This window comes from Vipera ursinii (assembly GCF_947247035.1).
Source record: "Vipera ursinii genome assembly, chromosome: 3".
Lineage (NCBI taxonomy): Eukaryota > Metazoa > Chordata > Lepidosauria > Squamata > Viperidae > Vipera > Vipera ursinii.
This window is the reverse complement of record NC_139516.1, coordinates 143,503,009-143,530,469: the sequence shown is the minus strand read 5'-3', so window position 1 is coordinate 143,530,469 and position 27,461 is coordinate 143,503,009. Positions and strand designations below refer to the sequence as shown.

General features: G+C 37.5%; 2 protein-coding genes across 11 annotated transcripts in view; one reads left to right on the top strand and one right to left on the bottom strand.

The window, feature by feature from the left end:
- Positions 1–27,461, top strand: part of F13A1 (coagulation factor XIII A chain) — a 564,207-nt gene that overhangs the window by 358,521 nt on the left and 178,225 nt on the right. The gene's annotated exons all lie outside the window — the stretch shown is intronic.
- Positions 1–27,461, bottom strand: part of FARS2 (phenylalanyl-tRNA synthetase 2, mitochondrial) — a 201,949-nt gene that overhangs the window by 51,738 nt on the left and 122,750 nt on the right. For 8 of the 10 annotated variants that reach the window (XR_014492157.1, XM_083359940.1, XM_083359943.1 and 5 more), the window contains 2 exons: positions 20,086–20,246; positions 3,206–3,357 (listed from right to left, as the gene is read on the bottom strand). Coding sequence is in view for 9 of the 10 variants with exons in the window: in XM_083359940.1 (XP_083216066.1) it covers positions 3,206–3,357; positions 20,086–20,246 (313 nt within the window). In the remaining variant the exon portion in view is untranslated. Of the gene's footprint in view, positions 1–2,093; positions 2,172–3,205; positions 3,358–20,085; positions 20,247–27,461 lie in introns of all 10 variants that reach the window. The other 2 variants (XM_083359947.1, XM_083359948.1) reach the window with 2 other exon arrangements.

The following is a 27,461-nucleotide window of genomic DNA, read 5'->3' as shown; positions in this document are numbered from 1 at the left end:
TGGCTGTACATACCAGCATCTTGGGATATCCACTCTATTCCATCTTTAACTATGGGGGGGTGAGGTGTTACCCCCCGTAGATAGGGCTCGCAACTTGGGCGTCCTCCTTGACTCACAGCTCAGTTTAGAAGATCACATAGGAGCTGTGACCAGGGGGGCTTTTGCCCAGATTCGCCTGGTGCGCCAGTTGCAGCCCTATTTGGACCAAGATGCCCTACGTACAGTCACCCATGCGCTCGTGACCTCTCGGATAGACTACTGCAATGCTCTCTACATGGTGCTGCCCTTGAAGACCACTCAGAGGCTCCAACTGGTGCAGAATGTGGCTGCGCGAGTTGTGATGGGGGTCTCCCGATACTCCCATGTAACACCTCTGCTCCGCGAGCTGCATTGGCTTCCAGTTGTCTTCCGGGTGAGATTCAAGGTGCTGGTGATGGCCTATAAAGCCCTAAATGGCATGGGTCTGGATTATTTACGGGAGCACCTTCTGCCGGCGTCAACTTCCCATCGTCCTGTGCGCTCCCACAGAGAGGGCCTCCTCAGGGTGCCGTCGGCCAGGGAATGCCAACTGGCGGCCCCCAGGGGGAGAGCATTCTCTGTGGGTGCGCCTGCCCTCTGGAACCAGCTCCCTGTTGAGCTCAGGATGGCTCCCGACCTTTGCTCCTTTCGCTGCGACCTGAAAACTTGGTTATTTGAGCTTGCTGGCCTGGACTGAGGGATTGAGATTTTAAAATTTTAAATTTTAAATTGTTAGAATGTGTTTTCTTGTTAGGGCTATTTAATTTAATTTATTTTTAACTTTGTATATTGTATATTGTGTTTTAATTGCCCTGTACACCCCCCCAAGTCCTTTGGGAGAAGGGCGGTATATAAATCTAATAAAAATAAATAAATAAATAAATAATTTTTAAAAAATTTTAAAAAAATTTCCTCAGAAAAATAAGCCCAGAGTCAGCTTATTTAAATTTGATAAATAGATAGATAGATAGATAGATAGATAGATAGATAGATAGATAGATAGATAGATAATTTGCTTCACAAATATGAAACTCTGCTTGTAGGAAGTAATCAAGCAAACCACTGAGATATAAAAAGAGATTTCATCAAAGATTATGTGATACAGCAAAAATAGTATTTATTCAGTTGCTTGCTATATCTTGTGGCATTTTTGAAGACTATTTTAGTTGTTCCAATTAAAAAAATATTTCTTATATATTATACTACTGTCAGATCACTTCATTTCTGGATTAGACTTGTCTATTTCTTCCTATATTCTCTTGTACCTTTCTTCATACATGGAAAACATGGATGTGTGAAGCAAAATAACATGGGACAGTAAGTGATAAATGTACATAGCAATGTCACAATTCTACTCCTGATACCTTTTATGCAATGTCACATCCCAAGTACAAAGGTCACAATGCATCTTTCATTATTTTGGCATGATTTTGATTATGGATTAATGACTATGGTATAAATGACTATTTGCCATGTCTCTCAACTCACAGCCTAGCTTCCCATACACTAGATCAGGGGTCCCCAATCCCCAGGCCATACCCCTACTATCAGAACCAGGCCATGGAAGTGGCAGGTGAGCGTGCGCAGCTCCACTTGTCCAAGCAATGGGTGAGCTGCAGAAGCGTGCATGCTCACTCACCACCCACACGTAACCATGCCCTGTCCCTCCCCCACCGGTCCACAAAGATGGAAAGGTTGAGGAATGCTGCACTAAATATTGCAAACTAAAAAGCAAATGAATTTTAAACCGTCCTCTTTCCCTATTCCTCTCTGTATTATTTGCCTCCTTCCAAAGTAGCTTTTCACCAATATAAAAGACCCCAAAGATTTCATTACACATTAGTGGTTTCTAAGATTAAACTCTCTGTTAAGATATGAATGAAACATTATTGGGCAAGTTATTGTTTCTTATCTTTAAAAAAAACCACCTTTATTAACGTAAGACAGATAAAATGAATCCAGGAGATATATTTAAAAGTTTGGCTGATTCAATTATACTCCCCTGAGGTAGTCATTTCAAGTCATTTTCAATGACACTTATGTGAGTTGAACCTTTAATACACACATTAACTCACCATGAACAACAGATACAGAATTTTATTCACCCCTTTCTGAAATCTCTATGGGCACTACAATTTTTATTTGTAATGTCTCTGGAAAGCTAGAGAAGAATAATCTCAGCTACTTGACATGTACATAAAACAGCTTGCCACATGCCAAAGGTGGCTATGAGAAACCATTTAAAGGTGCCTATATTTAATAGAGTTAACATTAGTAGTGGATCTTTAACCCAAATATTCATACTCATATATTTCCTTTCAGAGATGTAATTTTGAATAGGAGCTGTTTTACCAGATCCTGCATATCTCTTCATGAAAACGTCAGATTGCTCATTGGTCCCTGATTTTAATATCAATTGTCCACAAGCAATTGAGCTGAGTTCTTCTACCATATATTCTTCGGCCATCCTGCCAACATCATAAATTTATCAGCTACTAAACGTGTGTTAATCTTGCTTAATAGCAATAGCACTCAAACACCGCTTCATAGTGCTTTACAGCTTGGCTCCGCTCTCGAGCTGCTCTTTCTTGCAAAGTGAAACGAGTCCGGCAGGTGAGATGGGCGGCCACATAAACTGAATAAAATAAATAGAAGCGCCCAACTCTCCGCCCAGGCTCAGGCCAACCGCAAGCGCCCCGTAGGCGCCCCGGCAGGCTTGGCCGAGTGAAGACAGACCCGCCGGCCGGCCGGCCTAGCTTCGTGCGCATGCGTGGCTTTATTTAGCGGGGCTCACGTGTGAGCTTGAATGCAGCGGCTCTTGCAGGTCGAAGCCCCGCCCAGACGCCCTCGAGAGGGACCTGGAAGCATCCCGCATGCATGCAACTCTTCTTGGAAAGTCTACGCCGCTGCGGGGTGCGTCTTTTCGGCGGTGCCGTGACGTCACTTGCCTTGCCCCGGGTGCTGACAACCCACGCTACGCCACTGTATCTGCCTGACTCATCCATGTGGCTCCCCCCCTCCAATGCTCAATGTATTTTTGTTGTTTTTAACTTTTTATAACTTTAGAGTACAAGTGAGTGGCAATATGTAATGATTATGAAATGTTTACCTCTATTTAGAATATTAGTAAATATTTGTAGACACTGGTTACAAATACTGCACCATGATATAGAAAGATTAGACTTACTTTGGATGTGTGTATACATCTATGAGCTTGACTTCTTCCACCATGTCTCCTCCAATAGATCGGATTAAATCATAGAAGTCATTTTCACAGTATTTTTCGGAAGGCAGCCAAAAGGATATATCATTGATTACAGGAGGGTATTTACTGAAAGGCTAAAAAATATACAGAGATTAAAAAAAAATGAAAACCAATGTTCTGAAGTATGAGGTAAGTGAGAATATAATAAAAATAGGTAAATTCTTCAGTGATTGCTCTGAACATTAAGTCATTGTGTTTATTTACTACTTTTCATTATAATCATTATAAATTAATTACAACATAGCAGCTATAAAGTTACATTGTGTTAAAATAATATTGCATTTTGAAAACAGAATCTTTTACATTTAACTTTAAATAAAGGAATTTTTAAGCACATTTAGAGTATTTTCACCTAGCTTTACCACATTTCAGATTAGCTCTTCACATGCTGATGTTCAAAAACCAGTTTTCAGTTTGTATGTGTTTAATATTCATAGATACAAAGGCTATAGACATCACCACTGCTCCTAAGGTTAGTAGATTTTTAGTTAGTAAAACTAGGTAAGAAATTTAAAGAGAAACTTGAGAACTTAAAAGTATGCGCAAAATGGAAAATATCTCAAACCAGAAATGAACACAATTTTGGCACGGAAGATTAATTTAATTAATACTTTAATTTAAATAATTTAATTTAATTATTCACTATAATATGACCACCCACTTCAGAAGACTCTAGGCAGCTTACAAAATCCATGGGGGAAAAATTAAAACCCACTAAACCAGCAGCCTGGACTCAAACAGATATAATCAGTGAATGAATGAATGAATGAATGAATGAATGAATGAATGAATGAATGAATGAACAAACACATACATACATACATGCATACATACAACAGGGGCTCAATCAAGAACCAAGAATAAAATGAGTTACTTTACAGTAGTTTATTGTTCGCCTATGAACAGAAATCTTGCCAAACGAAAGTAGATGCTGTTCCTGAGGCTGGGGATTATGACAGAAAAGGCGTGTTTATATAATCAGACCCTATGTCATGAAGAGCTTTGTAGGTGTTGACACCTTGTGTTGCATATAAAGCAACTTGAATTGCATCCGGAAAACTACTGGCAACCAATGAAGCTCACGTAGCAGCAGTGACTTTACTGCTTGTGCCACTGCATTTTGTGCCAGTTATAGCATCTAGATAGTCTTTAAGGGCAGCCCCTTGCAGTAGTCCACTCATGAAGTGATCAATATTATGCTTTTCAGTTTCACTGTTACCATTCCGTTTTAAACACTGCCAATGGAGCCTGTGGATACCAAGAATAAAATCACCATCCACAGGAGCTTCACAGCATGTGCATGCGTGACAAAGTATATTGTACTGTTAAACATCCACCATACAAGGGAAAGGAAATATTGTGTGTTTTCTTCTATTTTTCCCCGGTGTCATTTTGCCATTCCTAAATCACGTTTTTTAATATAATGACATTACAATATTGCAGATCAGAGATGGCTACCTATTGCGGTTCAATCACAGGAAAGATACTCTTTAAGTGATAAAATCTATTAAAAAAAAAGGGACAGGGAATATTGCCTCTGCTCAGATGTGCTTTCTGAAACTCTGATTTATTGAAAAACACTGTTAAATGTCCACGCTCCTTACAGCATCAAACTTCTAGGATTAGAAAAGCACAGAAAAAGAAAGAAGCATGGAAAGGGAGAAAAGTAAAATGTCTTTAAAGGGCAAACATCCACAAACATGAAATTTGTTTCTTTAGATTTGGGAAACCTGGGCTGCGCACATATACACACTGATACAAGGATGCTAAAATGATCACAAGGCAATAGATTATTTTCACTGAGATTATTAATGAATTCAGTGTTCACAAAACTGGAATTGGACATTTTAAAAATAATTCAAGTACCGGCTTCCAAACCTCTATATCAATACAGTGACTGTACTGCACAGAAGGCCAGGTTGTACGTAACAAAAATCCAGGCTTTGTTTAACCCAATTACAGTTTGTTTAAATATTGGAACCCATGTCAAGCAATAATTTATGATTTATTTCTGGACAACAAATCTAAATCTAATGCCACCGTTTGAAGCTGGATTACAAATTTCATATACTTTCTTTAAAAAGAAAGACCCTGAAATACGCAAGCAAACAAACAAATCTCACAGCCTGCATGAACACACAGCTTCCATCAGTGCCTTGCAAAGAAAGGTGCTTTTCATTAAACAATTGTTTTAATACTGTTTAAACAAAAGCCCGCTCCCACATAAACAGGAGCACAATAGCCTTTTACTCCTGGGAAACGTAAGATCCATCTGGATACTGTAATAGACAAGAGGCAAAACAAATCGTAGTTGTCTTAATAAACTGGGATTAGTCTGTCTACAAACTAATATATTGTTAAACAAACCATACTAAAGCAGTATTGGCTTACAATGATGAGTAAACAAAGAATTATCGAACCCCCTAGTTTTCTCATCATGTGCTAAGGCAGAAGAAAATAGAACTTTAACTTTCATGGATATGGATGGCCCTGCTCACAGTTTTTATTTGTAACTTTTTTTTCTCTAGCTAGAGGACCCAGCCAAGATGGACAGGATGAAGTAAAAAAACAAAAACAACAAAAAAAATGCTTCCTGCCTGTCAAATCCATCTTGCAAATGATCCACCTCCACCCTGCATTCATGTTAACATGTTTCCTCTTTTGTCCTGTGCCCTATTAAGTGATCCCCAGCTGCTTCAGTTGTAAACAATGTTTCTTAGTTTCTGCCCACAGCAGCTGATGCACTGCCTGATTAATACCATGTATTAACTCAATAGGAGAATATATAATATGCCTGGGAAATATTTTATGACAGAACAGGGGAAATCCTAGGTCAGACATGTCAAACACAAGGCCCGGGGGCCGGATCCGGCCCGCGAAGTGGTTTCATGTGGCCCGCAAAGCCATCCTGGAAACAGTGAGGGAACGGCCCCCACTGCCTTGGCCCAGAGACCCTCCTTCTGCCAGAGACCCTCAGATCTGTCCCACTCCTTCCCGGACCCTGATAGGCAACCTTGATGCGAATGATGTAGAGCTGGCCACGCCCACCCAGTAGGCCATACGCACTCTGGCCACACCCACCCAGTAGGCCACGCCCACCCTGGCCATACCCACCCGGCCCCCTGAGGGCAACCACAATGCTGATGCGGCCCTCAATGAAATTGAGTTTGACACCCCTGTCCTAGGTGAATACCTGATAAAGTAATAAACTTGTAAGAAGCGTAAATTTACAGTAAACTGATTTATACAGTCCTGGCTGCACATGACGCAAACACTTTAATGAATATCTGATCAGGAATACTGTGAGAATTTCAAATTAACAACCCCACAGTGACTCCAATTGTGAATCACAAATGCTTATCTAACTTGCTACACAAATAAACTTGTCAAACAAATTCATTGCCTCTACTGTGCTTGCCAAACTCAAGCCTCGATAAAGCCATCACACATTTCTTGATAAAATACCAAAGTGTATGATGAGCCTTTTGAACAGCAATACTATTGCAGGACTTTAAAGAGCCTCTACAGAAAGTGCATGAGCACAAAGCTCATGTGAACCGTGTGACTTATCTTATCAATATGAAACACTACTATGATCAGGACTGTATTTTTATGGCAAAAATGTTGTATGTATTTCCAAGTATGTTGTCCTGGAACATTACAAATTTTATCCTGGAAATTACTTAAGTCAACCTTGAGCTGTGGTGGTGCTGTGGTTCGAATGCAGTATTACAGGCTAACTCACTGCTCACTGCCAGCAGTTCGATCCTGACCAACTCAAGGTTGACTCCGTCTTCCATCCTTCTGAGATCAATAAAATGAGGACCTAGATTGTTGGGGCAATATGCTGACTCTATAAACTGCTTAGAGAGGGATGTAAGCGGTATATAAGTCTAAGTGCTATTGCCATTACATGTTCTATTTATTCAAACTTATCCTATCTTCCTCCTGCTCCATGGAGCATTCAAGGAAAGGAATTAAATTGTATCATTAAAAAAAAGGGGGGGAGATTTAAATCAGACTAAATCTGATCCGGTGAAAAAAAGGATACCTTAATCAAACAGTGAAAACCAGCCAAAATGAAGGCCTACTTGGGTCTTCTGAAGTAAGAAGTTCCATTATCTAGGATGTTAAAGGTATACACATTTAGATTTTTATTAAAATGTGACATTAATTAAAAAAACCAAGAATACAACTTAATAGACATAAATTGGTTTACAGGAAAGCTTTAAAAATGTTATGAATCATGCAATGACATAAAAGAAGAAAATGCTTACTCACTGAAAACATAATAGACAAGAACGTCTTCATTCATATTTGAGAATTCATTACAAATGCATAATCCAGAGTATGAATTTAGCACTCGTTAGTAATAGACTAACCTATAAACCAAAAGGTTCCTGTCTTGCCCCTAGAAGTACCTTAGGATCACTTTTTGATATTGCCCTGTGCAATCTCCTTTTTCCTTCTTCTTTTATAAATCAATAAGCACTGAACATAATATTTTTAGAGGGAAACAGATATTGAATCAATATTCATAGAAAATTTCCTTGTACTGAAAAAAATGTCAACACACACAATCTTCTGTCTTAAATTTATATCATATCAGAACAAAATTAATTGTCATTTTGCTTGATTAAGCAGAAATCTCCCACTGATCATATAGAGCTAAACATATTTCTCCTTCCTTCGAATTATAATTATCCATCTATCTGGAGAAACATGATGTGTGATTTTGCATATATTTTACATATATTTTGTTACATACAAATTACTGCAAAAACAAACATGCAAACACAAACTGCATCAGTAAAAGCATCTCAATTCCCCAATTACTGAGCTAATGTAATCGTTTCACAGTCACTGAGGCAAATGCTGTATTTAAATATTTTGTTTTCTCCAGCTGACATAATTCAGTTCACTGCTCTGGATCTTGTTGCAACTGCAGTGAAATATGAATCAAAAGATAAGAAAATGTCCTGGTGTCTGTGAAGTTCCTAATATTTGGACAATTCTACACTTTGCAGTGTCACTAAATCTTTGTTCCCTAGGAGATTATTCTAAGGGTTAATATTCTGTTTGCAACTGAATGGAGCTCAGCAGCAGTGGATGTGAATTATTAATTGGAATAATAATAACATATATATTCTATCCTTCCCATTCAAAATGTATGCCAGTTTTGAAACTACAGGCAATCATTTCTCACATGGGAACTGCATTACAATTTTAGAGGAACTCCATCTAACCCTTAAGCATCCAACAATACTAGTAACTTTGACCACTTACAAAACTGATTTATCTTCATAGCTCTCAAACATCTAGAGGGAAAAAACCCAACCCAATAAAAATAATTTTAATGTATTTTAATGTATGGCCAGATATAATAATAAATTACAAGAATTATACAAGGTGAGAATATAAGATGCCAATCAACAGCCTCTGATATACAGAAACTTAAGGAATTATTTGCACATTTAGGTACAAAAATACCATGCTTTTGCTGCTAGAAGTGACATAATCAGATTTTAATTAAATAATCAATGTTTGTTAAATTAATGTGCAGGCCACAATTTTCCCCCACAAATATAGTAAATTCTTGGAATTTTCAAAACATTAAAATATACCTAGACAAAATATTTTATATGTTAAGTATGTATTCTAGAATAAATTTTGAAAATTTTAAAAACATATAAGTGGAAAAAATATAGTATTATAGCTTTTCTTTAAACAAAACAAAACAAAAACTCTTGCAAGACTTAGAGAAAAAATAGAACAGGAAATCACCGTATTGATTGTTTTAGCTCAACATTTTGAAAAAAAATATAAATATGAAAATGTTTCCCAAGCATGGATAGATTAAAAAAATTGAAAGTATTAATATTAAAGGCAGCTCTACTTGCAGTTCCAATTCTTGGAGTGCTAACATAATACCCCTATTCTTCAGTTCATTCCTCATCAGGAACCACTGTTATCTTCTCCAACAAAAGAAATGAAAAGGGGCTTGAAACCCCTTAGTAAAATAATTCAGAAAACTGAACAAAACTGGGCCAAATTATAAAATGTGTAGTGGCCAGAGAGACAAAAAACCCGATTTGTGCTTCAGGTGGTGAGCCAGGTTTTCAAAACAGGAACAGAGATTTCTCTGGAAAGCCTAGGGCAGGGGTAGGCAATCTTGGATCTTTTATGACTTGTGTACTTCAACTCCCAGAATTCCTGAGCCAGCCATGCTGAGGGGAAAGGGAGAGGTTTCTAAGCTGAGCCATGGGGCTCAGGAATTCTGGGAGTCGAAGTCCACGAGTCATAAAAGAGCCAAGGTCGCCTACCCCTGGCCTAGGGTATTCCATCTTTTCTCCAGATATTTGTAGAATTAGTCTCAATATGCACCACACTGAGATTTCTAGCTGATGTCATACAGCTTTTACTATTAAATCTAGTAAATTTGATTGGGGCATGATTGGTAAAAGAACATAACATTTATTACATTTGACCAAAATAAGAACTTTATCCAGTTGGGGAGGGGGTGGAGGAGTGCATTAATGAGAAAATTTGAAAATGCACAGGTGAAGTAACATGAATGACAATTGTATATCTGGCATCTCTATAAGAGTCATAATTGAATTAAGTTCACACTTTGCCTTGGGTGAACCACTTCAGTCACCTTGAGTGCTCAAATTGAATTTAAAGAGAGATTTATTTATATATTGGATTTATGTATCACCCATCTCATCCAGCGGCAATTCTGGGTAGCTTACAAACATTAAAACCAGAAGCATTAAAAGATATAACAATAATAACAATAATCATAGTTATACTAAAATTTATCATTAAAAGAGTAAAATATGGGTGGGAGAGAGAAACGAGCCTGAAGATTTCGGAGGAGGAGGCAAGATTTTCTCTCAATTGACTAAATACCTCCAGACTGAAACACACATCCCCACCCCCTGACTTGCTGGCAGAACCAGGTCTTCAGATGATGTTTCAAAGGGCCTCCAAAGAAGATACATAATAAATAAAATAAAACATGTAATGCTCTGACTTGCTTAAGTTGCAGCTTTCATAACATAAAACAGACAGCCTCTCTTTACTGTTCAAACTAATAAGGTGGTTTAGGACAATGTATTCTGCTGTTAATTGTAAGAATTTTTAGAATTGATTTATGGCTATCTGCATTTTTCTCTCTTTGTCCCTGCTTTTGTTAGTTGCAAGCTGATGTTTGTCTGTTGCAAGCTGACATGATATGTATTTGATATGAATGTATTGATATGTATTTCAATACCGGTACTTAGAAATATTTCTGTATGTTCATACTCCATGAATCTCTGACTTTAGAGGGATGATATGTATGTCATAATCTGCAAAATACCAGGGCTTAAGGCTAAACACACACACACACCCCTTTTTTTTATTTTTTTAAAACAACAACAACATAAAAACAAAAAGAAGAAACAGAGCTTTAAAAGCTAGAAGTAAAATAAAGGGAAAAAATAAAAATATATAAAACAAAACAGATATAAGGAAGTAGCTTCCAATATTCTTTACAGCAGTTCTAAGACTAATGTACTAAGCTTTTTTTAAAAACAACATGTCTTTACATTTATTTTTCCCTAGGCATCAATTCCCTTGATTTTTGAATTTTATTAGACTGCTTTTGTCCTCTTTTTAACCTTATTTTTATTCTCTTTTACTATTTTATTTTATTCTTGAAGTATTTTATATGTGTTGTAAAGCACATCAGGATGGCACAAAAATGCCTCAGATAAATAGATGCTACATTTTAGTGATCATAATAAAAGCTAAGCTTTAAAATATAGTCATATAAAAAAGTAAATAAACTTGACTGATTTTATTTTACTCTTTCAACATATTTCAACATAAAGATATTTGATCTCCATTTCAATAAGGCTAACAGATAAAGGGTATGTAATATAACAAATATCATGCACTGTTTACATTTTGTCACACATTGTGTAACTTAAATAAACATAAATGCACATTTTGCATGTGAAAAAGTAAGTACAGCACTACATCTAACAATATCTCAAATACCTACAATTAGTATCAGATGCAGCAGAGCTAGTGCAAATGATTAAAACATTGAGAGGATCTAAGAGAAACTTATCTTATTTAGACATTTAATTTGATTTGCTTTTTGAAGTGTGTGGTGCCTAAACTGAAAACGTTCTCTAAGGTCTTCAGGAAAAAGATTATAGATACCTATGAGCTTGGGACCATCAACAAGTGGAGAAGATATCAAATAACTGCCAATTTGTCCAGGCCAGGCAACCCAGCAAGTTCAGAATGAAGACTGATATTGAAATAAATTTCTAAGAATCCCAGAAATTACCTATGTGACCTACAAGTATCTTGCCACATTAGAAAGAAACTGAAAAAAAAAGAGATCTACACTGGAGGTCTGCCAGGAAGAAATCTTTGGTGTCCAGAAAAAACATCTGAACAAGACGAAAAGTTTGTTCCGGAACATTGTGCTCTGGACAAACAAGGCCAAAACTATATAGAATTATTTGATTATATCATAAAATATGTTTGGCAAAACCCATGGACAATACTTCACTAGAAGATCCTGATACCAACTGATACCAAGCATGGTGGTGAAAATATTATGATATGGGATCCACTATGAAATTGCTCTTTTCCATTAGGTAAGAAAAAAATCAGTTAAAATTATATTAGAATATATACAAAATCTACTTTTTTGATTACAATTTATGAAATAAAAATCCTGCCATGGAGTTGCACAAGTTTTATAACGCACTAATGTATATTGTTTCACAGATTTTGCAAGATAATTATGAAATTTCATTTTTCAGCTATTTTCTTCTACTTGTTTTTCCTCCCAAGTCCTTGCTAAAGCTTTTGCACAGTACTTAGTTCAGGAAAAAAGATTGTTTTGTCATCACTTTGGATTGGCCTAGAGTCACAATAGCAGAGTGATGACATAAAATCAATGTGTATGTTTTGCATATTGGATCAGGATTTCCTTTTATTGAGGATTTTTTTTGGTGAAAGCTATTTTACGGTAAACTGAAAATTATTTCATGTGCTTCTTATCTCAAAATTGGATGGAAATAATATTTGGGGGTATAATTGGAGAGGAGTCCAAGAACTAGAGTTCAGATGCTATTGGTTTCCCATCTTGGGAATATTTTGGACCATAGTACTACTGGTTTTGGTTATAGTAACCTTTATTGTCATTGGTATTTGGAAGCAAACTCACGTGGATTATCACAGGCAATAACATTAAATTCAGTGGGAGTATGGTAAATTAGATTATGGAAGTGGAGCAGAAGGAAAACAAATGCTAAGATAAAATAGCAGCCAGGGAACTAGAGATCATCCCAGAAGCACACTTTGAACAAAACCTGAAGGCTGTTTAGTATTTTTCAGGGAAAAAAAATGTTTAGCTACTTTCAAGGTACACATAAAGAGAATATTTAACATGATGATAATGTATTCTGCTTTGGGCATTTGACTTGGACTCTTATGCATTTGATTTCTCTTTTGTCTCATTCTGTTCTTATAACAACCTTTCCACATTTCATATTTTTATCCAATTATTTCTTCTGGAAATGCAGAGCGATCTCTCTTAATGACTTAAAATAAGCTCAATCATATAGGCAAATTGGTTCTGAAAGGCTGGAAAACTTAATATGAATGCACAAGAAAGAAAGCATTTATTGAAATTTAACCTGCCTTGCTGTTAAAGCATCGGAAGAACTAAGAACAGTAAATACAACAATGGAGCAAGAGATGGAATGATATAAAACAATCTGTGAGAAATAAGTGCAACAATGAAAATTTAACCAAGGAGTAATGGTGAAGGCTCTAAACAATTTAGGAGGTGGACTAACCATTAAATGAAAATACTCGTTGCATTGGATATACATATCAGATATTTTTTAATTTCTTTCTGCTGCATTGTATATCTCAATAATAAAAGTAGTAATCTTTATAATAAAAAATAGGAATTAGCCATTTGCATTAGTTACAAGATTTGATATGAAATAATGCTATATTATTTATTGTGATCAGAGTACTATGATAATTTAAAATGCCATTGAGACAAATAAGTTGTCAATGGAATCTTTGCAATTATATAATTAGTCTTTTATGCAAATAAGACACCTGTAATTAAACTGATCAGAGTATGGAAGCACAAGTAAAATCCTGAAGTACACAACTTTTGCTTCTACAGTTCAGTTGTTAACATGCAATACTAGGAAAAGTTTTCTTCACTGTCTGTGGAAGAGACCAAGGAGGGGGAACCACACACACTAGATCAGGGGTTCCCAACCGGGGGTGCTCGCACCCCCTGGGGTGTGTGAGACGATATTCCAGGGGGTGCAAAAACTTGGGTTTAGAAGTTTCAAAATTATAGTGTATATGCATAATTCATTGCCATTATTTCAAACTTTTGTAAGGGGTGCGAGAGTATATCAGAAGCGTTCTAGGGGTGTGGGGTTGGGAACTGGTGCACTAGATGGATGAGTTTATCTTACACTAACACATCGACACATTCAAAAGAGTACAACCACAAAAGTTCAAGGATTGAGGGAAGAATAGAACCTATAATGTAAAGCAAAAAAAGATAGAACTTTAGGAATTCATTGTTGTAATGTCTTTAGTTTATAACCAACTTCAAGACCCTCAAGTTAATACTGTTGAGCTGCCAGCTTGTTTCCATTTTACCATTCAGGAAAAAAATGATGTGGGCTCTTCCCATCTAACACCAATACGATGAATTAGGATGTAGAATTTTTCATTCAAAAAAGGTTTTTCTTTTCTAGATTACTGAGTACAGCTTCTGTACTCTGAATCTTAATAACTCATAGGAGTTTGTTGCTTTTTAAGTGTGTGAGAAACTTTCTTTAGTCCCTTCACTTAGAATTATTTAATTCTATATTTAAGTATTCTATCATTTATTTTTATAAAAACAAAGTTTCTTCATCTCAGTGGTAATAGTGCTCGGAAGAAACATTTCTCCCAGTGCAAGATAGCTGGAAATCCTGGGAATTGGAAGGCAAAAGCTTGAGAATAGCTGTAATGATTCCAAAGTCTCTTTGGGGCTCCCAAAGTCCCTTTCACAATCTTCAATCTCTTCTAGCAGAAAGTCACAACATGGTCCCCTACCTCTGGACATATTGAGAATAGTCTTAGATTGTATTCAGTAAGGCCCCTATGCTTCTTATCCAGATGAAGAACTGTAAGAAGCAACCAGGCATGGCCAAACTGTCTTTTTTATCAGAATTATTTTTGATAATTGATAAGTTGTACTTGTTCCATTTGTTTACAAACTTGCCAGAAAAAGCTCACATAAAAAATCCACACATGAACATTTGTATGTGAGTGCTCTTACAGTAAATAACTTCTGCATATTTCCCTCTGTACATTTATTTCATTTCTCATTGTGGCATGAAAAATAATATACAGGTAATTCTCGACTTACAACTGTACATTTAGTGACTGTTTGAAGTTATGATAGCACTGAAAAAGTGACTTATGACCGTTTTTCACACTTACAACCTTTGCGGCATCCCCATGGTCACGTGACCAAACTTCAGCCACTTGGCAACTGACTCATATTTATGACAGTTGCAGGGTCCTGGGGTCATGTGATCAACTTTTGTGACCTTCTGACAAGCAAAGTCAATGGGAAATCCAGATTCACTTAACAACCGTGTTACTAACCTAACCACTTCAGTGATTTGCTTAACAACTGTGGCAAGAAAGGTCGTAAAATGGAGCAACTCACTTAACAGCTGTTTTGCTTAGCAACAGAAATTTGGGGTCAATTGTGGACATAAGTTGAGGATTACCTGTATATGATAAATACAAGGTATAACCATAATAAAATAATATAAATACATTTTTGAGTTTTGCAATATACTTTATTGCTCCAAATGTTCCCCAAACGCTCCCACGTTTCTGGCAAGTCCAAGAGCAAGTAACGACACACCCACCTTCAGCAGCCTCTGGCTGCAAGTAGTTTCAAAAGTTTGTCACTCTCTCAGGCAGGAAAAGTGTGTGTTTGGAACAAGCAGTCCTCTTTCAGGTTTCGACTCACATACAGCTCTCAAGGCCAAGTAGATAACAAAGAAAGGAACATACAGCAAAATCTAACTAGTCTGTGGAAATACAAGCTTGCCTGAGTAGTTTCAGAAGAGAAGCCAAAATTCAATCTGAGGTTTGGAGCACCAAATCAAATTTGTCAGCCAGTCCAATGGTAAGAGTTTCAGGGGTTACAAGTAAAAATTGCAACACAGAACAGAAAATCAGAGGGTTCTTTCCAAAGTCGGCAACGGCACACAAACCTTCAATAATTCAGCCTGCCTTCCACTGAGGACCTGTATACTGCCTGAGCCAGAAAGAGGGCTGTGAAAATATCTACAGACCCCTCACATCCTGGACATAAACTGTTTCACCTTCTTCCCTCAAGATGATGCTATAGAGCATTGCACGGCAAAACAACCAGACACAATTTCCACAACTTTATCTATGCCCTGGGATGTCAAACTAGTTAGTAAGACTGTATTACTTATTATCCTTCTCATCTGTGCTGTTATCTATTTCCTTAGCTTCTTATGACTATAACGTTCTTTGTATCTCATAATTTATGTTGATTGCTTATTTAGTATCCTATGACTGTCACTGAGTGTTGTACCTTATGATTTATGATGATTGCATTTTATGATTATGATCATGATTTATCACTTGTTGCTTGTATGTACGCTAAGAGCTTATGCACCAAAGTCTATTCCTTGTGTGTGTTCAATCACACTTGGTCAATAAAGAATTCTATTCTATTCTATTCTATTCTATTCTATTCTATTCTATTCTATTCTATTCTATTCTATTCTATTCTATTCTATTCTATTCTATTCTATTCTATTCTACTCTACTCTACTCTCTGCAATAGCCCTTCAGATGGAAAACTGCTATCATGTCCAATCACACTTGGCCAATAAAGAATTCTATTCTATTCTATTCTATTCTATTCTATTCTATTCTATTCTATTCTATTCTATTCTATTCTATTCTATTCTATTCTATTCTATTCTCTGCAATAGCCCTTCAAATGGAAAACTGCTATCATATCCTTCTTCTAGTCCTTCTATTATGCTCCCTTGGATACATTATGCAAAGACATGGCTCTATGGAAAAGCCTCTGAAAGAAAAATAAAGAAGAGGACATGCCAGGTATCTTAGTCAGCTGGACTCAGTAAACCACCGGAAAGCATTCTTGCTTGCACAGTGCCATGCGTTTCCATTGGCTGTCCTGTACGGCAAGTATAAAAAGACACCACTGTCTGAAAGACTCTGCTACTGTGGCTCAGGAGAGGTGGAGACCATTGGACATACACTCCTTCTACAGTGCTATTTGGAAAATCGATATCCTCCCCATAATTGATAGGTATCCTGGTCGTTTGGAAAGTATTTATCTCCAGTGGCTGCTTAAGGGTGAGCAGGCAGTGATCACGGCACAGATGGCTAGATTCTGTGCAGCAACATTGGGGATTCACCAGAAACATAAATAATCATGTTAGATCTTTTTAATAATCTTTTATAATTAATTTTATTACGTGTTTTATCCAGTTTTAGACTATACTCAATGTATTTTTATTGTCAGGTCAGTATGATTCAGTTTTTCTGAAGCTAGCTAGTTTTTGATATACTGTCTGTAAAATTAGGCAGACCTTGGTCACCCATTGAAGAAGAGGACAACCAGTAGCAAGGTGGATGGATTCAGGCACAGTGGCAATGAATGCACCATTGGGAGACATTAAAAAGTAGGTTAGGGATAAAACATCATGAAGAAAATTTATCAATGTGGACACTAGGAGTTGAAAGCAACTTGATGGAACATAATCAGTTGATTAATCCATGATCCAATCAGTGATGTGCTCAAATATTCAATTTTGTAAACATTTCCTCTAATATACGGTATACAGATTTTAAGTTGGAGGGAGTCACTTAAAAATTTATTTGAAAAAAATCTTGGAAATTCATTGCCTATGTCATTTAGATACTATAGAGGAATGGAGTTAACTGTATATTTTTAACACAAATGCCTGCTTAAGTATGTTAGTAACTTCCCTCAAAAGATTTTCTCATGCATGCAGATAATGTTTTCACTGAGAAAAATCTTGTTACTGTGGAATGGAAGGAATGCACATAACAAACTATTATCTACAAAAAATCGAGTTCATTCATACATGTTCTCAGATATTTCCACATGTTTACAAAAACCAGACATTTTGCACATATCCTCAATTACAATAGTCAATTAACCAATAATTCACATTGTGGGTTGTTCCTCATTATTTCAGGCATCCAAATTCAATTTACATACTAATGATGCATATTTGTTCTTAATAGATGTGCTATTAAAAAGCAGAACACAATAAATTTAAACTATTTAAGCATCATACTCCAGTCTGATGAAAATATCTGAGAATGCAAATATATTTTTCTTGTGAAATAATGTTAATGATAAACTGAAATGACAAACATGAAGAAAGCCAGTTGAAGATAATTAGTACTACTCTGAGATAATAGTGACTGAAATGGCTGGTTTGAGCACATACAATCATTTTTCTCAGAGCCAGTTTTACCAGTGGTATTATGTACTCATTATATTCTGCAACACAAAGACCGATAAATTATATTATCTATTTTTAATGCAGGCCTATATCCCTCATGGTGTGGCTTACATAAACCCCACTGAAGTATAACCAGTAATTTTTCTCGTACTATATTTGGAATTGTTTGAACATAAATGCCCAACAATTTAATAGTTGATAGAACTGAAGATGTTAGTAAAACTGCAGAATTTGTTATAACCACAGATTTATAGGAAATACATTATCTCATCACTTTCTTTAGTTTTGCACCAGCTTCACACTTCATGGGACTATAGGAATTATAGCTGTGTGTTGCACTGCCTTCCCTGCTGTAAAAGTGTTGGGCTTCTTCTGATGCCTCCTTCTTCTGGAGTCATCAGATCATCAGATACCTCTCTCACCTGGAAAATGATGTAGGCCTAACTTTCAAGTTATTTCATGACATCTGGCACTCTCTCCAACTTTGCAGATCTTGGTAGGGCTTCCATCTCCATGATAATGATGCTGTATACATCATGCTTTGATTTAATTTTACTTTTCATAATGTGCACTAAGATGAGAAATAGCCATGGCATTTCCAAGAAAATTATCTCTTTCCATACACATCTGCAGTTCTTTATTCCCCTTCTCATTATTCAAAGTGCAAGAAAGAATGGCTTGTGGACTTGGATCAGCAGTATTGCTGATATCCATTCCTGAGTGTTACATGCAGGCTCCACCAGGTAAGCAAACTGTTCCCATTAAGAAATCAGTTATATCATACTTTAGAACTTGTACAGCTTTTCCCAAAGGTTGAGGGTTATAGTCAGTGATGAGATTCAGCCAGTTCGCACCAGTTCAGTAGAACTGGTAGCTAATTTTTTGTTGTCCAGGCCCAGAATGGACTTCTGTAAGTGGCATCCACACAGAGAACCGGTTGTTCACATATATGAATCCCATCACTGGTATAGTGCAAATCCACAGATTTTATTCACCGTACTTCTTTATTCTTTCAATGTCTAACTGATGCCTCAACCCACCCTCCCTCTTGCAATTTTTCAAACTTATTTAAGATGAGACAGACTGATTGATTCCTTTTTGGGCTGCAAATACTTCTCCACATGTATATGAAATCAATTACTTCTTCATAGTCATTTGGTAGCCTGACCATACTTGGAAAACAACACGTAAAGTAGCAACCTCTATGCCCTTTTCAGTTAATATTGATTAAATGAATAAAATTAGAGATGCATATTGAAACTCATGGAAAGCTGAGTTGAATTAGCCTATTACTTGAATATATTACTGTTTAAATGAGTTAATATAAGAGAAATTAGTAAATTCAGTCTGTGGTAACTGATGGGTTCTAAGCACCAAATTTTGTATGAAATTAGTAGCTTCTTTCCCCGTGTAGTTGTCAAAGTTTGTGGACTGTCCACAAAGTTACTAAGGCTGAGAAAGAAAAGGCAATATTTCAAAACAGTACTAACAAAGAACAGATGGTTGTTTTATGCCTACCTAGAAAATGCTTACCTGGAAAAAGGGCAGTTAGATTCTTAGATTTGGATTCTGATAAAAACAACCCACTAATGAATTCACTCATAAATGAGAGCCAGAATTTTTGTTTATTCAGTTTCCAAGATTCAGAATCCTAACTTTTTATTTCTTGCCATAAAATATAATTAATGAAACTACAATCAATGAATATTGCCTACTCTCCCACCTTCTCCAAAATGCCACAATAAATTATTCAAGCAAAATATCTGCATTATAGAACTTTAATCTGTCCTAAAAGTTTGTTTCTCCATTATTTATTTTATTTATTTATTAATTTTATTTGTATACCGCCCTTCTCCCGAAGGACTCAGGGCGGTGAACAGGACAATACATGTTAAAAAGACAGAATACAAAAATTAAAAAAGATTAAACAAGTGCCCAGAACTCTTAGATAGATTAAAACGCATTTAAAAATAATAAAAACCCAACCCCCTCCCATCAGGCCAGGCCAGCTTGTTCAAAAAGATACGTCTTTAGATCGCGCCGGATCTACCAGAGATATTATATTTTTGATATACTATTCTCCCAAGAAAGTTGTTAAACCACTGACTAAACAAAAGCAATATTTCCACAAAAATAAAATTCTAGATGATTTGCTATTAACCTTGTCAACGTCTTTAATCTTACCTGGAAGTCTATGCTCTGGTCAATGTGAAGCACATTAAACTGTTTCAGGAAACGTTCATCTTGGCTCCAGAAAAGGCGAATGTCAGGAATCCCATACAAGATCATGGCCAACCGCTCTAATCCCAGACCAAATGCCCATCCAATTTTGTTCTCAGCGCCAGCTGAAGTTATAAGAAGGAAAAAAAAACAGGTCATAAAAATAAACTACGAAGGAATGAAATGAGAATATGTTAGCTAAATAATAGGTAGATTCCAGAATTAAATTTTAAAAAGTGAATCAGCATTCCATCTTTTACATTATTCTATCATGGATTCCACTTTAATAGAGCTATCCTGTATTCTCTAATGCACACTGCATTTTCCCTGAAAATGAAAGTCCACTATGTCACGCAGTAGAACGTGTGGTAATGAATTCTGTTTCACTGTGTGTTGTGTGAAATATTTCCTTGCCTCTGTTCTGAATCTCCTGCTATTCAGCTTCATATGATGACTCTGAATTCTAGTCATGATACAATCAATCCCACTGCAAAAGTCATAAATGCAAGGATTGGTCATAAAATAACTTTTTTATCGCTGCCACAACTAGAAATGGTTGTTAAACAAGGCAGTTGCTAAATAAGGATCTTCAAAATCTTGTATTATTTTAAGACTTCAGACTTCATTATTAAAACTAAGTTGATAGCCAATCAAATATGCAATTTTGCAAATAACTTCAAAATAAGTTGCATTTGAAAAAATGCATGACAGATGAATTGTCTGTCTTCCACAATTCTATCATCTCGGTGTTTATGACAATTACAACAATTTTAATTCATCTTACAAATTATCTGAAATGATAAAGAAGCCATGGTGGTTTTTAAACTTCTTACTTATTATCAAATTGTGTGTTGCCTATTATTATCCAAATATATAATTGAAAGAGAACAAAAAAAGAATATGCCAGACAGCTATTAACTGCATGCTCCTTTCCCATCAGTCTGAAAATTGTCAGCAAATCTCAAAAGAAAAGCACAACAGTATCTGATGACATTTGATCTCTGCTCATCGGGGAAAGCCCACTTGAGCATCAATCACAATTAACAAGTGAAACACAGAAAAGTATCACCATTTAAAATAACTTAGATTGTCAACATTTTAGAGATCTTTATTTAGAAAAGAAAGTGAACTGCCAACTTTTCAATCAGTGCATTTCATATATTTTAATAGAAATAATGAACTCAATCCTACAAAACATATTAACTATTTTATGTTGCCCTGTAAATCGCCACCTAGACCTTTAACCTGGCTAAAATAACCCTTTAGGATGCTAAAGTTCACTTTGCTAAGGTCAGAACGTATCTATCTAGTCTTCAGCAGCATAGACAGTACATGTGATCAAATGACCATTTAGCATTTGAAAGTCAAGACTCCTTTTTTCCTGACATTACAATTATCAAGAAACCAGCAATTAATTTCCTATGAAAAATGAGTGGTTCTAAGAGATACACTTTTTGTGGTTCTTGAGTTGCCCACAGTACAACTGACCACGCTAAGCCAGGTTAAATATGATGGTGTGGATGGGACATCTTCTTCCATAGTACTGAAGAAGAAGAATCTTGTTACAGTTCTGTGTTAAACAGAAGCCTGTAACAATTTTGTAAGAATGAGACTTGAACCACTTGATAAAATAATATAAAATAAACATTATATAAAATTATTACATCTCCATGTCATTGCAAATATAGAAAATTTTAACTTTTATCAAATAATAAGGTAAAGGTAGAACTATTGTTTATAAGACTTGGGAGCAAAAAACTGTTTCAAAAGTATTAAGGCAATTAGCCACTTCCTAATATGTAGATCATGGTGCTGCCAACAATTTTTCATTTTTTTTCTTCTTCCTTGACTCAGCGTTAGCCTTGACCTTTCAAAACAGCTCAACAAACCATATTCAATATCTGAATAACAACCTAGTCCTACTTAACATAATTTTATGCATGAAAAGCAACATCCTTCATCAGAATTAGACTATTAATAAAAGTATATAAAATGGAGCTTCACAGCGATCAATCAATTAAAGCTCCCTTTCCATAACTTCAAGTCATTACTTATGCCATGTTAAATGCAAAAGGTATGAGTATTCTTTATGCATGCTAGTCTTGTTCACTGAAGTTTACTGGTGACATGAATTGCATGTATTATGGTAAAATAAAGGGTTAAATAAAGGTTAGAGAATATAGCAAACAATTGCTTGGGAAGTGGGAAATCCTACCAATAGCTAGTCCTATAAGGCAGACCAGATCAAATGCCTGGAACCACACTTCATTCAAATATCCTATAACCAATGGAATCTTGCAAGTCTGATTTTGATTTTCCTTCCCTCTCTTTTACTCCTTTAAGTCAGGGAAGAGTCAGCCTGAGTGGTATCTTAACACTAACTTCCTTCCGAGAACTTATGGAATCTCCCCGGCTGTCTATTCCACCCCAAAGTGAAAACATGGGCAAGAAAATAAGCTATAACAGCAGGGAGAAACTTGCTATTTATGTTTTGGGGAAACCAGAAAGAGACCAACATGAAAATCTTTGAGGAAAGGATTCTAGCAAATAAGAGGAAATGTCTTGCACACAAGCTTTATATTTAATTTTCTTGGCATCTGGTCTTCTGAGAGTGGTTTATAGTATTCTGAGGTAGACCAGGAAACTATGGTACTTCTGGAAACCATGAGATGAAGGATTCCCGCTCCCTTGGGATACATGGATTTTTGAACTGTCAGTTCATTAACTGCTAAGATCTAGGAAATATAGGTGGCAGAGAATGTACTCCAAGCAACTGCACTGCCAAAAAAATCCCCAACCAATAAAACACTCTCTGAGTAAGGTCTTGTGAATTCAGTTGCATCTTTGCAGGATCCACTACACTGTTTTCCTGGGCTCCAAGATCACTGCAGATGGGGACTGCAGCCAAGAAATTAAAAGACGCTTGCTCCTGGGGAGGAAAGCCATGGCAAATCTAGACAGAACACTAAAAAGCAAAGACATCACCCTGCCAACAAAAGTGCGTATAGTCAAGGCTATGGTCTTCCCAGTTGCAATATATGGCAGTGAAAGTTGGACCATAAGAAAGGCTGAGCACCAAAGAATTGAGGCCTTTGAACTATGGTGCTGGAGAAGACTCCTGCAAGTCCTTGGACTGCAAGGCGATCAAACCTGTCAGTCCTGGAGGAGATCAACCCTGACTGCTCTTTAGAAGGTCACATCCTGAAGTTGAAACTCAAATACTTTGGCCACCTAATGAGAAGGAAGGACTCACTGGAGAAGAGCCTAATGCTGGGAAAGATGGAGGGCAATAGAAGAAGGGGACAGAGAATGAGGTGGCTGGATGGAGTCACTGTAGCAGTAGGTGTGAGCTTAAATGGACTCCAGAAGATGGTAGAGGACAGGAAGGCCTGGAGGAATGTTGTCCATGGGGTTGTGATGGGTCAGACACGACTTCGCAGCTAGCAACAACTACTACTACACTATGTCCCTGAGGTGTGGCTTTGAGAACTTAGCTTTAAACTCCCTCAACTGTAGAGGATGAATTACTTAGTGCAGGGCTTTTCAACCAGTGGTATGGGTACCACCTGTGGTACATTGGCACCTAGCAGGTGGTACGCGACCATCCTAGAAAAGTGGTAGCGGGGGAGGGGAATGAGCTGAACAGGTGGCAAGACCACACAAGCTTGAGTGAGAGATGGCTGCAGGGCTGTCAGGGCTCAGCAGAAGCGCCAGAATCAGCGCTTCTTTAGGGCTGTCAGGGCTCAGCGGAAGCTCCAGGATCAGTGCCAGGCTCCAGCTGGAGCTCGGCGCTGATCCTGGTGCTTCTGCTGAGCCCAGAAGCGCCGATCAGCTGGAATGTTGCAGCATCTCCAGGGTCTTGTGATTTACATTCAGATGCTTGGCAACTGATTCATATTTATGACCGTCACAGTGTCCCAGGGTCATGTGAAGTGAACAAAACCTGCTGCAACCACTCAGCAGATGGGGGGAATAAAAACCAACCCACCCTACCTCACCCCCGCTGCCAATCCTCAACAGAAATGCTCACAACAATGAAAACGTTGGACAGGAGGAAGAGTGCCGCCGGGGCAGGCAGGCAGGTGTCTTGCTCGGCTGTGGCTTGGGGGGCACTTTTTCAGTGCCACTGTAACTCTGAACAGTCACTAAGTGAACTGTTGTAAGTCGAGGACTACCTGTACTTTATCACTTTTTTCTTTTCTTTTTTTTTAGTCATCAAGTTTTTGACACCTTGCTAGGTGACTGGTGGTACTCGGATGTTGCCATATGCTAAAAGTGGTACAATGGGTGAAAAGGTTGAAAAGCCCTGGCTTAGTGGACTCCACCAGGGAGGACCCTGCCAAAAAAGGGTTTTTTTTTTGATGGATACTTGAGTCCTGAACTTTGTTTTGGACTATTTATTTGGTCAGGCCATTTTTTTTAATCCTAAAAAGCAGAATTTAAAAAGCTGTAGCAGTGTATAGCTGTTGGCCACTTCCAAGCTGAGAAACACTAAAAGCTCCAGGAAATGGAAGGTCTATTAAAGATTCCTCTGTTATAAAGTGCATATAATGTCTCTCTCCTTACTGATCTGGTGATTAACATTAGGAACAGCTGAAAAAAAGGACTGACTGACTATTATTCACAGTCCTAGTAAGCTAGGGAGGAAAAAGGAAGAAATGATGTATGTGCATATATAAACCCATGTTGTATTTCGACAGCTGGCAGGCAGCCTTTGACCTTTTGAACCTATGCTACCTTAGGGGTGGAAAGGATGATCTCCTCCGGTGTACCAAAGATCTGATTTGGCACATGGCAGCTTCATTTCACAGTAATTGTGAGTCATTTGTCCTCAAAGGCAAAATTTAAAAAAGTGTTTGGGTGCCTTAAGACGGATCTGTTTCGTTTGTATCATCCTATTATATAAATAATGTTTAAATGGAACATCAAATCAGAGATATGTATCAATATTTATTAGGACAAAGGGCACCCTTTAAAACTTTATTGAAATGTAATGAACCTTTCTTTCTGTGTGCTTCAGTGCCAAAAACTGATGTAAATATGGATAAAATGCAGGGTAGAAAAATCAACGGTATCTTTTAACCAATACAATTTTCACATTTCCACTAGGACTGATTTTAACACAACCTTATTTAAACTTCACCGTTGAAGATACCCTAAGGCTATTTATAATGTATTTAACCAATGGATTGTTCTACCCGTCTGTGGTCTTAAATATTCCTTATTTGGCCTCATCTATTTTCATGTTGATTTAGTACTGGCTAAGAAACCTTGAGGTGAAGGTTACAGGAGGGCACAGAATGAAATTTGTGGCTGATGTCTCTAGGGAACAACTCGGTTCGTGTTTCAGTTAGCCCTAGAGGTGTGCCAAAACCATCATTTTCTCTTTCACCTTAGCTCAAAAATTGTTCTTTAGCTGTGAGATAGCCAGACAAATCAAAGAAAATACAATTTAAACTCTGGCTGTTTGCAATGTCATTATCCTGTCCTTTCAAAACTCTACTTTAACCAATATTACCAAAACTGCTGTCTTAAATACCAGGATTGCAATAACTAAAGGCCTGTTTTCTGAACAAACCATGCTTTGGGCCTTGTATATGGACAACTTAGACACAAAGATAGTCTTGTTGGACCAGGCCCACCTACCACAGGGATGTGAAAGGTCCTTCAAATACAGTTGATCCAGAACTAAGCAGAACTATTTTTCTTTCAAATAGGAAGTTGCTTGGCTTATTTCTGATCCAGTACAAATATTGACATCCTCCCCATCTGCCCATTGATCCATCTAACACCTGCCCCTTTCCTCCCACTTTTGACCCGAATTAATATGAAAGATTAGGAATTAGAGGTTAGAACACCATAGCAAGCAAAAGAAAGATGGGGTTGTTGCTGTTTTTTCCCCCCAGTTAAGACTGACAGCAAATTAAATACATCTTTTCATGGCTTAAGACCAGTAAGATTAGAAATTAGGTGAACTGAGTCTTCCTGGTCCACTTTCTCATCCTTATTGATTTGCATGAGAAAAGATGGCATCTATGTGAACAGCCAATCTTATTGACAGAAAAATATTCAGCTAATAATACAGGAAGCCAGCTAGTTAAGATTTACCAGAGCAGCATAATAACAAATATGTCTAGATCCTAGTTCTGAAATCTTTCTCAAAGTTTTCCAGTTTTTATATATATTTATACACAAGCATCCACACTTGGACACACAAACACATGGAAAATGCAGACACCTGATTTGCTTCATCAATTCACATTGAGTGCTCCCTCTTATTTTTCTAGTCAAACATATCCTCTGTGACAGAAGTCTCCAACTTATGGGCTGTGGGCCACTACTGGGCAGTGCATACGCATGTGCTCTCCCCCCTCGTGCCACTGTTGCTGTACTGTGTGGGCGGCGGCATTGCCACAAACCTTGCGTGGGGGCAGCAGCGCCACAAGTGGCAGGTAGGCCACAGTGATACTCGTGCAGAGGCAAAATTGCTTTGGGCCACGGTATGATCCTCACACAGAGTGGTGCTATGAGCCTCAAGCTGGGGCGGCATCACTACAGGCTGCGATGCTATCCTCACGCAGGGGCAATGGTGCAAGCTTTGCGCCAGGGCGGCATCGCTGTGAGCCACAGCGCAATCCTCGTGCTGGTGATAGCATTGTGCAAGCCTGCTGGCAGCCCCACAAGCCTCACACAGATGCCGCTGTCACTGACAGCCTCACGCACATGCTTGCAGCCCTGTTTGCGAGGTGCCCATGCTCACAGCCTGTTTGTATGTGCATGCGCACATGTAGCCACATTCATGTTTGCGCATGCATGCGTAAGGCACCCTCTCTCACTGGGCCGCCAAGCCAAAAAGGTTGGAGACCCCTGCTCTATGATATTTCATTTCATTTCTCTAACCATCCAGTTTTCTATTTCCATCCTTCTCCAGTCAGCATTTGGTAGTCACTAACCTTGCTCTATCTGACTTTTTCTTGGGTTGCCAAAAAGGCTACTTCATATTCTTTGGACAGGCAAGAGAAGCAACCACCCAGTTTTAGAGGAAATCAACGCTGACCGTTCACTGTAAACAAGGCTCATGAAACAAAAATAAATCATATTTTGTACACATCATGAGAGCTGAAGCATCTATGGTAAAGGTGATCATGCTGGCCAAGTTGGATGGAAGGAGAAAAAAACCACCAGTGTATGGAATGGATAGACGGAACATTGAATCTTACAGAAATGTACCTGCAACAATTGCATAATGAGATAACAGACAGTGCTTTTATCCATACAATTACCAGGAATTAGTTACAATTCATTAGAGCACAACAATAGTAAGAGGTTTCCCTTATAGG